The 13,920-nt window shown below is 41.5% G+C and overlaps 1 protein-coding gene and 1 pseudogene across 2 annotated transcripts in view; both read right to left on the reverse strand.

The window, feature by feature from the left end:
- St7l (suppression of tumorigenicity 7 like) overlaps positions 1–13,920 on the reverse strand; it is a 131,741-nt gene that overhangs the window by 20,651 nt on the left and 97,170 nt on the right. The window contains exon 15 of one of the 2 annotated variants that reach the window (XM_090334439.1): positions 13,564–13,587. The exons of the other annotated variant lie outside the window; for it this stretch is intronic. Coding sequence (XP_090190565.1) covers positions 13,579–13,587 — 9 coding nt within the window. The 3' untranslated portion in view covers positions 13,564–13,578. Of the gene's footprint in view, positions 1–13,563; positions 13,588–13,920 lie in introns of those variants that run through there. 2 annotated transcript variants of the gene reach the window in all.
- LOC150061524 (SHC SH2 domain-binding protein 1-like) lies at positions 429–11,647 on the reverse strand (annotated as a pseudogene).

Raw genomic sequence — 13,920 nt, forward strand, 5'->3', positions numbered from 1 at the left:
GCTCCCATTCATGGCTCGCCTTCCCCCTGCTCTAACGCACGTCTTGGCATCTCTCACACCCTCACTTTCTATGTAGGCCTTATTCTCACCCTGGGAAAGCTGTGCTCCCTGCCCTGCGCCTCCTCACTTTGCCCACACTCCCCGTTCTGGTCTTCCGGGGGGGGGGGTGGCAGTTCCAGCTGGGTGCAGACTCAGGGGACACGGAACGAACTGGCCTGGTCGTGTCACATCATGAAACCCCCCCATTCGACAGTCCTCAGGTACATGCCCGCCCCCCCCCCCGGGCCCGCGCATGCGCGCGCGCGCCCTCCATTGACTCAACGTGGGGCCACGGAGGACTGGAATTCACGCTCCCGTGGGGAACAAACCTCCCCGAGGTGACCTGTCAGGGTGGCACTGGGTGACAGAGCGGATGGGTGGTGGGGCCCCTAGTCGGTGTGATGTTCTGAGGCGGAGGGGATCCGTGGATCTAGAAACTGAAGAGGCTTGCGCGAGTCATCCCAGCTCCGGGGGTCAAATCCAAGGGAGACCCCCAGCTCCACAGCAGGCAGCTCCGAGCTGCATGCCCACACTCGGAAAACAAAGCAGCGACACTTGATTGAAAGGAGCAGAAGGCTCTTGGTTTGCCTGGCCTGGAGTCAGTCAAACCCTATCCTGCAAAGGGGATGCCAGGGAGTTTGCGCAAACTTGTCACGCTGGGCAAATGACTCAACCTCTGCCTCCACATCAGCAAACAGGAAGACCCCAGCGCATCTTCCCCTCCGGGGTTTCGGCCTCGCACAAAATAACCTGCCCGGGGTCACTCGTCGCTTTGACCGCGGGGCGCAGCGTGGGGAAGGGCAGCCGGCCTGGCTGTGTGTCTCCTTTGGATGGAGACGTTGGCACAGACCTCAGGATGGGGTGCGGAGCCCTGCGCGCTCCTCCCCGCTGGCGCTCCGCCCTCCTTCCCAACGCTGAGCTGCTCGCGCCCCCTGGTGGTTGACACGCAGCGATGTACCTTTCGGACTGCGGCCAGGCGGGGGCGCTCGTCAGCGATGCTGGCTGTTCCCTAGAGGAACACAACAGCTTCGAGATGCCCGGCTACATAAGAGAATATCCCCAAACAACTCACAGTGAACCTTTAAGCTGCAAAGATTTTAAACTAGTCGCTGGCATAGGCATGCACTAACAAGGGACCTCCCAGAGCAGTGACTATTTAAAAAGGGCCAAGATGACTTATCAACATTCTTTATCCATTTAATGATGCCTTCAAAACATGTTGCCGCTGTTATACTGTTAATGCTGTAAACCATAAAAACCCTTAATGGGTCATTTAAAAATTATAATCATTATATTTATAATACTATTATTATAATTGAGGGCTATCTCCAAGTAACCAGGAGAAAGCCAGAAGTGGAGATGGGGCTCAAGTGATGGAGGGCTAGAAAGACCATGGAAGCCTTGGGCTCAAGCTCTAGTACCAAAATAAAAAGTAAATTAAAACAAATTACCAGACATGCAAAAAAGGAAACAGAACAAACAATTCAAAGTCAATCAGATGAAAATTACTGCCAAGCCACTCAGTGAATATACAGAGCAGACAAGAACACCAAAAACTACTATTATCTTGTACATCAGATGTTCAAGGAGCTAAAAGAAAGATTGCACTTATTAGAGACATGAGATGTAGAAAAATAAAGCACATGCAGATGAAAAATACACTATTTTTCTTTGCAGTGTAAGAGGGAAACAGTCATTAAACTTGTAGAATAGCGGTTCCCCTCTCTCCCTCTCCCCTGAGATCTGAAGCTTCAGTTCAAAGCCAGCAAGGGCAGAAAATCTGTGAGACTATGACCTCCAATTAACTACCCAAATGAGAAGTAGAACCATAGCTCACGTGGTAAGAGCACTTGAGCAAAAAAGCTCCAGGACAGCATCCAGGCCCTGAGTTCAAGCCCCAGAACCAGAACAACAATCAATCAAAAAATAAAAACAAAACATTAGAAAAATAATTTTTGTTACGTTGGTTTATTTCCAAGTGACAAAAATTTTCATGTGCTTTGGAACAAGTTCAAGTGACTACATGTAAGCTTAAGTTTAAAGAAAAAAAATTTAAATGGCTAGTATTTTTCAAGTTTAATGAAAAGGATAAATCCACAGGTTGAAAAAAATGTTAATAAACATTGTCATTGCTTCAAGCCAGTCAGTGATAAAGAGAATATCTTTAACCCAACACCTGTAGCTTGTGTTTAGAATTCTAGCTACTCGGGAAGCTGAGATTTGAGGACTGGGTTCAAAGCCAGATTATGCAGACAAATCTGAGACTCGTATCTCCAATGAATCAGCCAAGGGCAGCAAGTATAGGTTGGCTCAAGTGAAAAAGCTAAGGAAAAAAGATAGTGCCCAGGCTGAGTTTAAGCCCCAATACCAGTGTAGGAGGGAGGTAAAAAAAATACCTTTAAAACAACTAGAAGGGAGGAAATCAGTATACACAAGTTAATAAGGATACAAATGACAGCAGACTTCTAATTAGTAACAAGTCAATCCTGAAGATAGTAGTATAATGGTGGACTAACCAAGGAAACTGAGTACTGAATTCTGTTAAACTGGAATTCTATTACAAGGGAATTTGTTGATTAACAAAAGGATTTGGGCGTGATGGGACATGCCTGTAGTCCCTGCACTTAAAGGACTGAGGCAGAACGGTCTTCAGTTCCTAGACAACTGGACTATAGACAGAGAGTCTGATGTTCTAATATCCCAGCCATTTGGGGGGCCCTGAATCCCCCAGCAACACAGTCACCAGCACTCAGTGAAACAAGCTAGAAGTCATCTTAACTGCAGGGCAGCAGCTACTCTCCACCTTTGGGCTGATAGAGAGCAGCCCGACCTTCCTTGGGGCTGAGCTTTTGGTAAACACCACACGCAGGTGGTGGTCTCCTTATGACATCACCTTATGATGCCCACAGCCAACAACCACAGGATGAAACCACACGCAGGTGGTGTAACCTTTCACAAGTGGTCAAGCAGGTTAAGCATTTTTACAAAAACAATACCAATTTAGCAGCCAAACCTTCCAGGTTTGGAATGTTCACCATGATAAAGTGCTTCAACAAATTTTAACATATTTAAACCATACAAATTATATTATCTGATCCTATGGAAAATAAATTAAAAATTCATAACAGACAAGTTTCCAAAAAAATCTTGAAATATTTGGAAAATAGCATACTTCCAAACAACATATGGGCCAAAGAAGAAGTCAAAGAGGAAATCAGAAACTAATTTGAACAGAATGAAAATGATTCATCTTCTGCCCTGCAACCTAGATAAACTCACATTTTCATTTTTTTGTTGGTTTTTGTGCTGGTACTAGAGCTTCTTCTGGGCTTTTTGGTTCAAGAGTAGCACCTTACCAATTGAGCCACACCTCTAACTTCCAGACTTAATCATAAAAGGTTTACCTCTTTTCCCAAGATTGGAAATACTACATGACCATCTACTTTAAACACTTTCAGTCAAATAGTATGTTGGAGGGACTAGCCAGTGTAATAAAGCAAGAAATGAAATCAAAAGCATACACACTAGAAAGGAAGAAATGAACAGACTTATAGTTGTATACAGCATAATTATCCCAGTAGACAATCGGATGGGTTGCATATTTTAAGAAGCTATTACGACTAATAAATGAGGTTGTGTGCTAGTGGCTCATGCCAATAATCCTAGCTACTCAAAAGGTTGAGATCAGAGGATTGACAGCTCAGGCAGGAAAGTTCCTGTGATATACATCTCCAATTAACCAGCAAAAGGCTGAAAGAAGACGGTTGACCTAATCTTGAGGAAGAACAGCAAAGTAAGAGCACAAGTCCTTGAGTTCAAGCTCCAGTACTGGCACAAAAAACAAAATGAACCTAACAAGTAAATTTAACGAGGGTGAAGAATAAAAGATCACGCAATTGTTTATTCTTGGCAGAACGAAAGTTAAAACTGAGTGTCTTGTACATATGTGCTAGGCAAACACCACCGCTGAGCTATTCCCCCAGCCCAGTTTTCCTTCCTTATACTAGCAATGGAGATGGAAACGAATGAATCATAGAGGCATAACCATCAAATTTAAACATGAAATCTTGAAGTATTTGACAAATGATATGCAGGAATTTTAATGAAGCTACAACACATTGCTGAGACAAACTGGAGACCTGAATGAATGGAAAAATATACTGTGCTCATGGCTCAGAAGACAATGCAGCTAAGATGCCAGTGCTCTTCAGTGGTGAGTAGATCCAGCAGACCCAGTGACATATCAATAGGGCTTATTGCTTTGTTCCTTTAGAAACTAACAAGGTAGTTCTAAATGTGTACAGAAATATCGAAATAAAACTAAAATAACTCAAACAAGTTTAAATACCTAAAACAAAATTGAACAAGACCCCTATCTGATTTTTAAGACTTCTTATAAATGCATAGTAATAAATATAATTTGGAATTGGTATAAAAATGAACAAATAGGAGCTGGGAGTTTGGCCTAGTGGTACAGTGCTTGCCTAGCATGCACAAAGCCCTGGGTTTGATTCCTCAGTACCACATACACAGAAAAAGCTGGAAGTGGTGCTGTGGCTCAGGTGGCCAAGTGTTAGCCCTGAGAAATCTCAAGAACAGTGCCCAGGCCCTGAGTTCAAGCTCCAGACTAGCAAAAAACAAATAAAGAAAAAAAATAAAAATGAACAATTAGAACACTGAAATTTGAAAAGAGAATTGAAAATAGGACTTTGGAACATGTGATTGGGTATAAAATCAATTCAGTAAAAAAAGTCTTCTTAACACATAATCTTTTCAAAACTTGAATATTTTTATAGAAATAAACTCTAATCTCTTTAAGAAAAAAAAAACTAATTGAAGGGCCAGAAGTTTGGCCTACTGGTATAGTGCTTGCCTAGCATGCATGAAGACCTGGGTTTGATTCCTTGGTACCACATACATAGAAAAAAGCTGGAAGTGGTGCTGAGGCTCATTTGGTAGAGCTCTAGTCTTGAGAAAGTCCAAGGACAGTGCTCAGGCCCTGAGCTGAAGGCCCAGGACTGGCAAAAGAAAAAAAAAGAAAGAAACATACTTAAAAAAAAATTGTAGCCCAAAGCTAACCCACATAGGAGAGTCTATGTGATTATCTCCATTTAATCACCAAAACAGCAGAAGTGAAGCTTTGGCTCAAATGGTAGAGTGTCATCCTTGAGCAAAAAAGCTCAGGGACAATGCCCAGGCTTAAGTTCAAGTGCCAGAACTGGCACAAAAACAGCAAGCAAATAAATAAATAAACAAACAAACAAACCCCGAGGACTGAAAGAATCACTTCAGTGGCAAAATACTTGTTTGGCAAGCACAAGGCCCTAAGTTCAATCCCTAGCACAACAGGTAAATATACTGTAGACACAAAAGGAATAGCTCATAAACAAAATAACTAAAAACACAAACAAAATATATTATTAGGAATTAATAGCTCATTGGCAAATTGCCTAACATTCCTAAGACCTTAGATGTGATCTCAAACTCCACAAACCACATTCAACAAACAAAAACCCTCCCACAAACTCTAAAACTATAAAAAAAAAACATACAAAACTATAAACACACACATGTACACTTGCACGTATTTAACTGTATACTCTACATTTATACTTTATTATATGACAGTTATACCTCAATAAAGCTGAATTTGGAGCTGGGAGTAGAGAAAGTGGCAGATAGCTTGTCTAGTATCCTCTAGAATGTTGGTATATTCCATAGTATAGATTAGATAGATAGATAGATAGATAGATAGATAGATAGATAGATAGATAGATAGATAGATAGGGGATCAGCTGTAGACTACTTAGCAAGTGTAAAGCCTTAATTCAAAAAGATTTTTAAAGAACGCAACAGGTAGGCTTGCATCTGTTATCCTAGCTTATCAGAAGACTAAGATTTGAAAATCTCAGCTCCTCCACCCATGAGATCAGTCCCAGTACCAGCCACTCAGAACTGCCCCTCAAAAAGAACAGAACACAAGAACAGATATTATCAGATAGTTGCAAGCAAAGAACACAACACTGATAACTGTCCCTGGGATACAAAGAACTTCTGCAAATCAATAAGAAAAACTAGAAGCTTGATAGAGAAACAGACAAATGGACAAGTCACAGAAATCTCAATTAGATAGAGATAAGCTCAGTTACAAAAATCAGATAAATACACATGAAAATATGAAGGACCATTTATTGTAGTAAATTTCCTTAATGCAAGCTACTCACAAGTCAGAGTTAGAAGGACTGCAATTTGAAGCCAGCCCAGGCAAAACATGAGTGAGGACTCTAGTCCCTAAAGTAAGCAGAAGGACTGGAGGCATGGTTCAAATCCTGTCCCTTCCTAGTGAGGGCCAGTCTCTAAGCTCTAGTACCTCCCCCACAGACATAGATGAACAAACAACTAACATTCAGAGTGTTGTAGAAGCACCAAGAGCTGAAAAATACCAAGGGTTGTTAAAAACAAGAATTTCTGTCCTTGGGAATTCTTATTGCTGAGAGGGGTAAGAAGTAGAGATATTAAGTAGATGTACATTCAAATATCCTACAACCTGAAAAAATGCACATTTGTTTTTTATTTTTATTTGAAGCAGGGATTGCTCTGTAGCCAAGGTGGAACTTGTAGTCCTCCTGTCTCAGCTTCTGTCTGTATGTAACAGTTTTAAATATATAGGAAACTGTGGTTTGAATTCAGGGCACTGCACTTGCTGAGCCATGCATCCAGCCCTTTTTTGCCAGTCCTGGGGCTTGAACTCAGGGCCTGAGCACTGATCTTAGGTTTTCTCAAGGCTAGAGCTCTACCACTTGAGCCACAATACCACTTCTGGCTTTTTTATGTATATAGTACTGAGTAGCTAAGATTACAAGCATGAGTCACCAATGCCCAGCTCAAATGTAAAAAGTCACATGTAGCTAGGCACTAATGGCTCAACTCATTTTATGTAGGCTTAGATGACAACTTGTTTTTGTTTTTGGGAAAAAAAATGCTTTACCTGCTCTGCCACCTTTGTGTGATTTCATCCTTGTGGCTATTGACTAAGGGTGATGTCATATGGTGACGACCGCCTGCTTGTGCTGTTTACCTTTGAAAGCTCAGCCCCACTGAAGTTTGGGGCTGCTCTCTATCAGCCCGAAGGTGGAGAGTAGCTCCTGCGCTATTATTAAACCGACTCCTAGCTCGGTCAACCTACGAAGAACCCCACAAGTGGCACCATTGCATTGTATTGAGCAAATCTTGCATTCCTTGCCTTTCTCCCTCTCTGAAGTGCTACACTAAATTATTTTCTCTAGGAAGTTATTGTCAGGGCTGTAATATAAGAGGGATATACACTGAAGAAAGTGGAATCACCTAGGTAAGAAATCTCCAATTATTTTATGTTTCACGCATTTCTACAACCTTTCCTATAAAGTGATGTTTTATGTGCAATATCTAGAGATAGAAATGAATCTACATTTCACTTAAGTCCAATGGAATGTATGAAATATCAAATATAGACATAAACCAAACTTACATGAGCAGCAGTAATTACAGAGAAATATACGCAGGATCCAATGTTCTGTGTTTATTTCTGCATTTATTGCTTGTGCTAGTACAGGGGCTTGAACTTCAGGTCTCCCAATTATAGCTGGTGCTTTACCACTTGAGCCATACTTCTACTTCTAGCCTTTTGCAGTTAATTGAAGAGTCTCATAGATTTTTTTGACCCAGTCTGGCTTTGAACCTTATTTGATCAAATCTCAGCCTCCTGAGTGACTAACACTGCAGGAGTTACCACATCCCAGCTTCTATCTGTTCACATCACTGTGGCCAGAAGAGGAAGTGCCTGAATTTCCTTTCCCAGCCCACTTAAAATTGCTTCCCCACAATTGCAATACACACCCCCCAGGACATAACATCCCCAGGGCATAAATCTGTTTGCAACTGTGTGATGTCCACCCCATCCAACCTTTTCTTTGTGGCAGCAGCACGGGGGTCCTTTATAATGTCACACTTCCTCAACTTCCCCAGCTCTTGCCTGGAGCTCTAATTTTCCAGTCACATGTTGAATCTGCTCTTCTACATCCACTCTCTCAGCTGCATCTTGTGTGAAGTTTCAGTGCTTCCGTTTATCTTAGGCATTTTCTTGTAAGTCAGAAAATTGTAGGTTTCACCCAAACCACTATAGCCTTCCATAATTATGCACCCTATTATTTACCACGGATATTTTGGGAATGTCATAATGCTCATTTAAGAAGTTTACAATGAGGACCCAGTATTATTATTAATTCTTGCAGTGATGAATCCCACCACTCTCAGTGACCCCTGGAATATATCTCGACCGCACGCTGTCAGTTCCTTGTGAACTATTCTGTTGGTATTCATACTGAGATGCCTGTAGTTTCCCATTGCAGCATGCCAGTTTCCAGTGCAATCCTGTTACTGGTAGGAGTCTTTGGAGACAAGTTGTCTCCCCACACCTCCATGAGGTGTGTCCACATTCTTTCATGAGCTACATTAAAAAAATTGAACAAGGTTGGGAGTTTGGCCTTGTGGTTAAAGTGCTTGCCTAGCATGCATGAAGACCCGGGTTCAGTTCCTTGGTACCACATACATAGAAAAAAGCCAGAAGTGGTGCTGAGGCTCAAGTGGTAGAGCTCTAGCCTTGAGAAAGTCCAAGGACAGTGCTCAGGCCCTGAGCTCAAGCCCAGGACTGGCAAAAAAAAAATTGAACAAGACAGAAAGGGATAGTAGTAAAAGAACATAAGAATTTATTAAAGTAAAAGAAGGATACACTTCAAGGAAGCAGAAGGTTGGAGAAAGAAGGCTCTAGGAGCCCCAAGCTGTTTGGTTGGGCCTTTACTTGGGTTATGGATAAGTGTAAGTAGTCCAACAGTTGAGGCAGACTCTTGACTGACTGAAAGACTTTCCTGAAATCAGTCTTGTTGCCAATTCATCAAGTGTTGATTCCCAGCTTCTTAACAGGATGCACGAGATGCAGTACATACGTATGACGTCATAAATTAGAGTGGCTGCCTGAAAGATGGCTTTGAAGACTGTCCCTGGATCCTTGTATATGTGCAATGATCTACCCAGTTCTAATCAGCCAAAGAAATAATTAACTAATTAGGTTGACATTGAAGAAGTAGGCTGAAATAATTGGTTTCTTGAGCATGTCCTTTTCTTATTGTTCTCCACTCTTACTGTGATGAAAAAACAGATTTCTCCTACTGCACCATGATGAACACATTTCATGTTAGATGATTTTAATGTCTGTCCCTGTGCAGTCTATGAAAGCGTCTCTATCGCCTCTTTCATAACACAATGTTGTCTGTCAGAGTTCCAACTCAGTGTAGTCAATACTGGACAGTGTGCCACGTAAAACATAATGACTAGGAGAAACTGTAACAAACAGGCATTTATAGCAGACAGCAATTTACTATGGAACTGAGTTTCCTTTTCTTCCTTGCAAGGCGCCTGGCAAAGCTTGTCCCCAAGAAGCGATGGCAGTAGCTCAGTCATTATGTAGAGAAGAGTGCATGGGTCATCTAATCAGCCATGGGGACCCTTTGCTTTCGTATAAACATATCTTCTGATAAACATATTATCAGAGGATCCTCAATACGGTTTAGCTTTTCATTCAGCTGTTTGATCTCAAATACAGGGAGTGTGTGTGAGTGTGTGTGTGTGTGTGTGTGTGTGTGTGTAACAGTATTTGATTTGTACTCAGGAACTCTCAATTGGCTCACCCAGCTTGTGCTCCACCACTTGAACCCTTTTTTTTCCTAGTTGTCTTGAAGACAGAATCTCATGGACTTTTCTGACTGGCTGGCTTTTAACCCCAATCCTCAAGCATCTTGAGTAGCCAAGGATTATAAGCATGAGCTACAGACCTGATAACTATCTTCAATCTAACTTCGATTTACAATTTTAACCTTTCCATTGGGGCAGAGTTTTATTGTTTAGAACCAGAATTACAGATTGACAAGCTGCCTCTCAGATGTAAGAATTTCCTGTAACTTTCCTCACACTGAGGCAGCAGATTAGTCAACAATAAGTACTGAAAGAACTCAGTCCTGAAGAATGTCAGATTGCAATCTCAGTCCAATTTCAATACATCTGACAAAACAATCATGCTTACCCTCCTCTTACTCATCCTAACTCCTCCAAATGTTCGGGTAGAAAATCCTGACATGCTCACCTGAAAGTGCTAAGTCTGATCAAACACTCCAGAATCAACCATTACCCACAATGCCTTCAGAGGCCACTGGCCTCCCTTCAGATGGGGGCTCAGCAAGCCTCCCCACTGCCTTCAAGGCTGAGAAGCCCACATGGGACCCCAGCCAGCACCTCCAACACATTACCGTGCAGACATCCTGCCATCCAGATGGTTCAAAAACCTTCTCCAAGAACTCAGCTGTGAATTGCCTTACCTCAGAGGCCTTGCAGTCAGTGAAAATGTAATCCCCAGAGACGCTGAATCGCTCGTAGTTGACTTGTTTGGAAAACTTCTGGGAAAAGAGTTTTTCCTTCTGGTCCAACACTTTGTAAACTAGAACTTGGCTTATCATGGTAAATATAATCACTGCATGAATCTTCATGTTGGAACAAACCTCTAACATTGCCAGAAGAAACTAGTTTTCACAACTTAAAAATATCTCAATATCCAAATTCTACTTTAAAACAACCAAATTTAAGGTTTTGTTGTTCTTGCTCCAGAGGCGCTGGCTCCTCCTCCAAGACACTCTGTCCACTCCTGCCACAGACCGCCTGGGAGGTATTGTTTTTCATAGCATAGATTCAAGGTATAGCAAAATGTGGTCAATTTTGATCATGGAATACAGTGCAACCTTTAGAAGCAATGAACTATGTAGATCTGTATAGTGACAAGGACAATGTAATAATGTGAAAAAGCAAAAAGCCAAGTCAGAAAGTTCAAGGGTCAGGAGTTCAAAGTCAGCTGGGAGACATCATTATGTATTAAGATAATTTTGAGACTTTCAAAGAAAATGTTTCTAGCCCCATAAAAGTGGCTCACACCTATAATCCTAGCTACTCAGAAAATTGAGATCTCAGGATCATGGGTTTGAAGCCAGTCCTGGGCAGATAAGTCTAGGAGACTCTTATCTCCAGTTAACTAGCAAAAAGCTGATATGGAGATGTAGCTCAAGAGCTAGTGCACCTGCGTCGAGTGAAAATGCCAATACAGAGTATGAGGCCCTGAGTACCAGTCCAAGTACCAGCACACACAAAGCTTGTTGTATTACTGCTTTCAAATACTCCTTCTCTTTTTGTAAGAGGATTATGTGTTTCTTCTTTTCTCCATGACGCTTACAGAGACAATGCTCATTAAGTATAGACACCACTTATGGGAACAGAGGTGGCAAATGTTGAATCCAACTTGATAGTTTTAGGAAGCATCACAAATTGTGGAGTTGGTTTTATTTTCCTTTAAAAACAGGGTCTCACTCTATTGCCCTAGATGGCTCAGAACTCATGATCCGCCTGCCTCAGCCTCCCGAGTGCTGAGATTATAGACATGTGCCATCGAGCATCACCAATTCTCCCAACTTTTTCCTGTTTCCTTTTTCAAGAAGAGTCTGCTTCTTTAGTGACAAGGCTCTGTACTTTTCATGTTAGTCCCAAAGTTAGACTGTAAAGGACTCTTCTAACAGGTTGACTGCCAACTTGATCAATAAACATTTAGGAGATTAGAGGAACATGACTATATTGTGGCATTTCCAGATATGGTTAGATCACGAGTGCTCTGATTACTGGCTAGATTAATCCCTAGATGGATTCATAATATGATGGATTCACTGACATTAAGTCTTTGGTGATATAGATTGTTCTGGTATCTTCCTGTCTCTTCTCACTTCCATGAGATGAAATTTTGTCCTCCATTATATATTTCTACCACAATGATGTTCTGCCCCAAGTATATGGGCCAACCCACCATGAACCCAAATAAATCCTCCTTTTAAGTTATTGTCAAGTATTTTATCACAATGACACGAAAGTAATAAATACAAGAAGGAAAAATAGCTGTTCATGTTCATTGGTGTGTGTGTGTGTGTGTGTGTGTGTGTGTGTGTCTGTTTAATGATCATTTATGTTATTCCCAAAGAATCAAAGGAAAAACTCCCCAGCCAGACACTCATTGCTCAGATCTATAATCCAAGCTATTCAGGAAGCTTGCAAAGGGGATAGGTGATGAAACACTGTGGCATTGATGCAACAATAGAGATGTGAATTTGTTCTTAGTACACTGTATCCATCTATGGAGTTATCACAATTAAACATCTCTGTATGTGAATTAAAAAGTAATAATGTATGTATACATAGATATATTTAATCTTACTAACCAGAAAACAATCAAATTTAAAATGATTCAAAAGATTTTCAGGGACTTGATTCAAGTAGCAGAGTATCTGCTTAGTGAACACAAGGTCCTGAGTTCAAACCCCAGTACTTTACCTTCTACACACACACACACACACACACACACACACACACACACACACACACACACACACACACACACACACAAGTCAAAAGAAAATCAGGCATGAGGGGCCAGGGTCATAGCCTAGTAGTAGAGTGTTCACCTAGAAGCCCTGGGTTCGATTCCTTGGTACCGCATACACAGAAAAAGTTGGAAATGGCACTGTGGCTTAAGTAGCAGAGCACTAGCCTTGAGCAAAAAGTGTCTAAGGACAGTGCTCAGGCCCTGAGTTCAAGACCTGAGTCTAGCAAAAACAACAACAACAATCAGGCATGATTCATGGCACTGGTAGCTCATGCCTGTAATCTTATCAGGAGGATGAGATCTGAAGAAGTCTGTGAGGCCCTTATCTTCAATTAACTTCTCACCTTCTCCCCCCCCCCCAAAAAAAGCTGGAAATGGAAATTTGGTTCAAGTAATAGAGCATTAGCAGTGAGTGAAAAAGTCAAGTGAGATTATGAGGCAGCATGAGTTCAAGCTCTAGTACTGGCACACACACATAAATGTAGGCATTGTATTAATCACCTGTAATCCTAATACCAGGAAGACTAAGACATGAGGATCGCATATTTGGTAATACATACCAAAGACATTGCAAAAATGCCCCTCTCGTCAGTATGATGAAGAATGTCAGTCATCCTAACATTCAGGAAACGGAGGAAGAGGATTAGTAGTTCAAATCCTTCTGATTAATTTGCATAATTTTCTCATTAAGATTGGGGAGAGAAAGATCACAAAGGGAAGAAACGCTGGTGATTATCAACCCTTTTACTGCTTCCACAGTTCTTCTACTTTAGAATGCAATATAATTAATATCGTTGCTTTTTGTCAGACTGCTTTCTTTCACTTTAATATATAGTGGAGGTAGGCAATGTCTCTTCATGGCTCTATTGTTCATTTCCATTTAGTACTGAAGAATCTTCCACTTTGTATGTACCACAGTTTGTTTACCTTCTCATCCACTGAAGGATGTATTAGTTGCTTCTGCCTTTTTTTTTTCAGTTATAAATAGAACTGCTACAAACATCTGGATGAAGATATCTGTTGTAGACATTAAGTTTTTAAGCCCACTGGAAAAATACAAAGGACAACACTTACTAGATTATCTGGTAAGAGTATATACAGTTTTCTAGGAAACTTCTTTCTAAACTGTTTTCCAAAGTGGCTGTACCATTTTGCACTTTACCAGCAACAAGATGCTTGCATCACTGTTATCACATCTCATCCATGCTACCACCCTGCCCATGATGCTGTCCTTGGTCTGGGATTGGTCTAGTTTGCCTGTGGCTCATACCTGTAATCCTTGCTACTTAGAGGCTGAGACATGAGACCTGAGGTTCAAAGCCAGCCCCAGAAGAAAAGCCTGTGAGACTCATATCTCCAATTAACCACCAGAAAACCAG

This window comes from Megascapheus bottae, chromosome 6 (genome assembly GCF_031878675.1).
Source record: "Megascapheus bottae isolate mThoBot1 chromosome 6, mThoBot2.hap1, whole genome shotgun sequence".
NCBI lineage: Eukaryota > Metazoa > Chordata > Mammalia > Rodentia > Geomyidae > Megascapheus > Megascapheus bottae.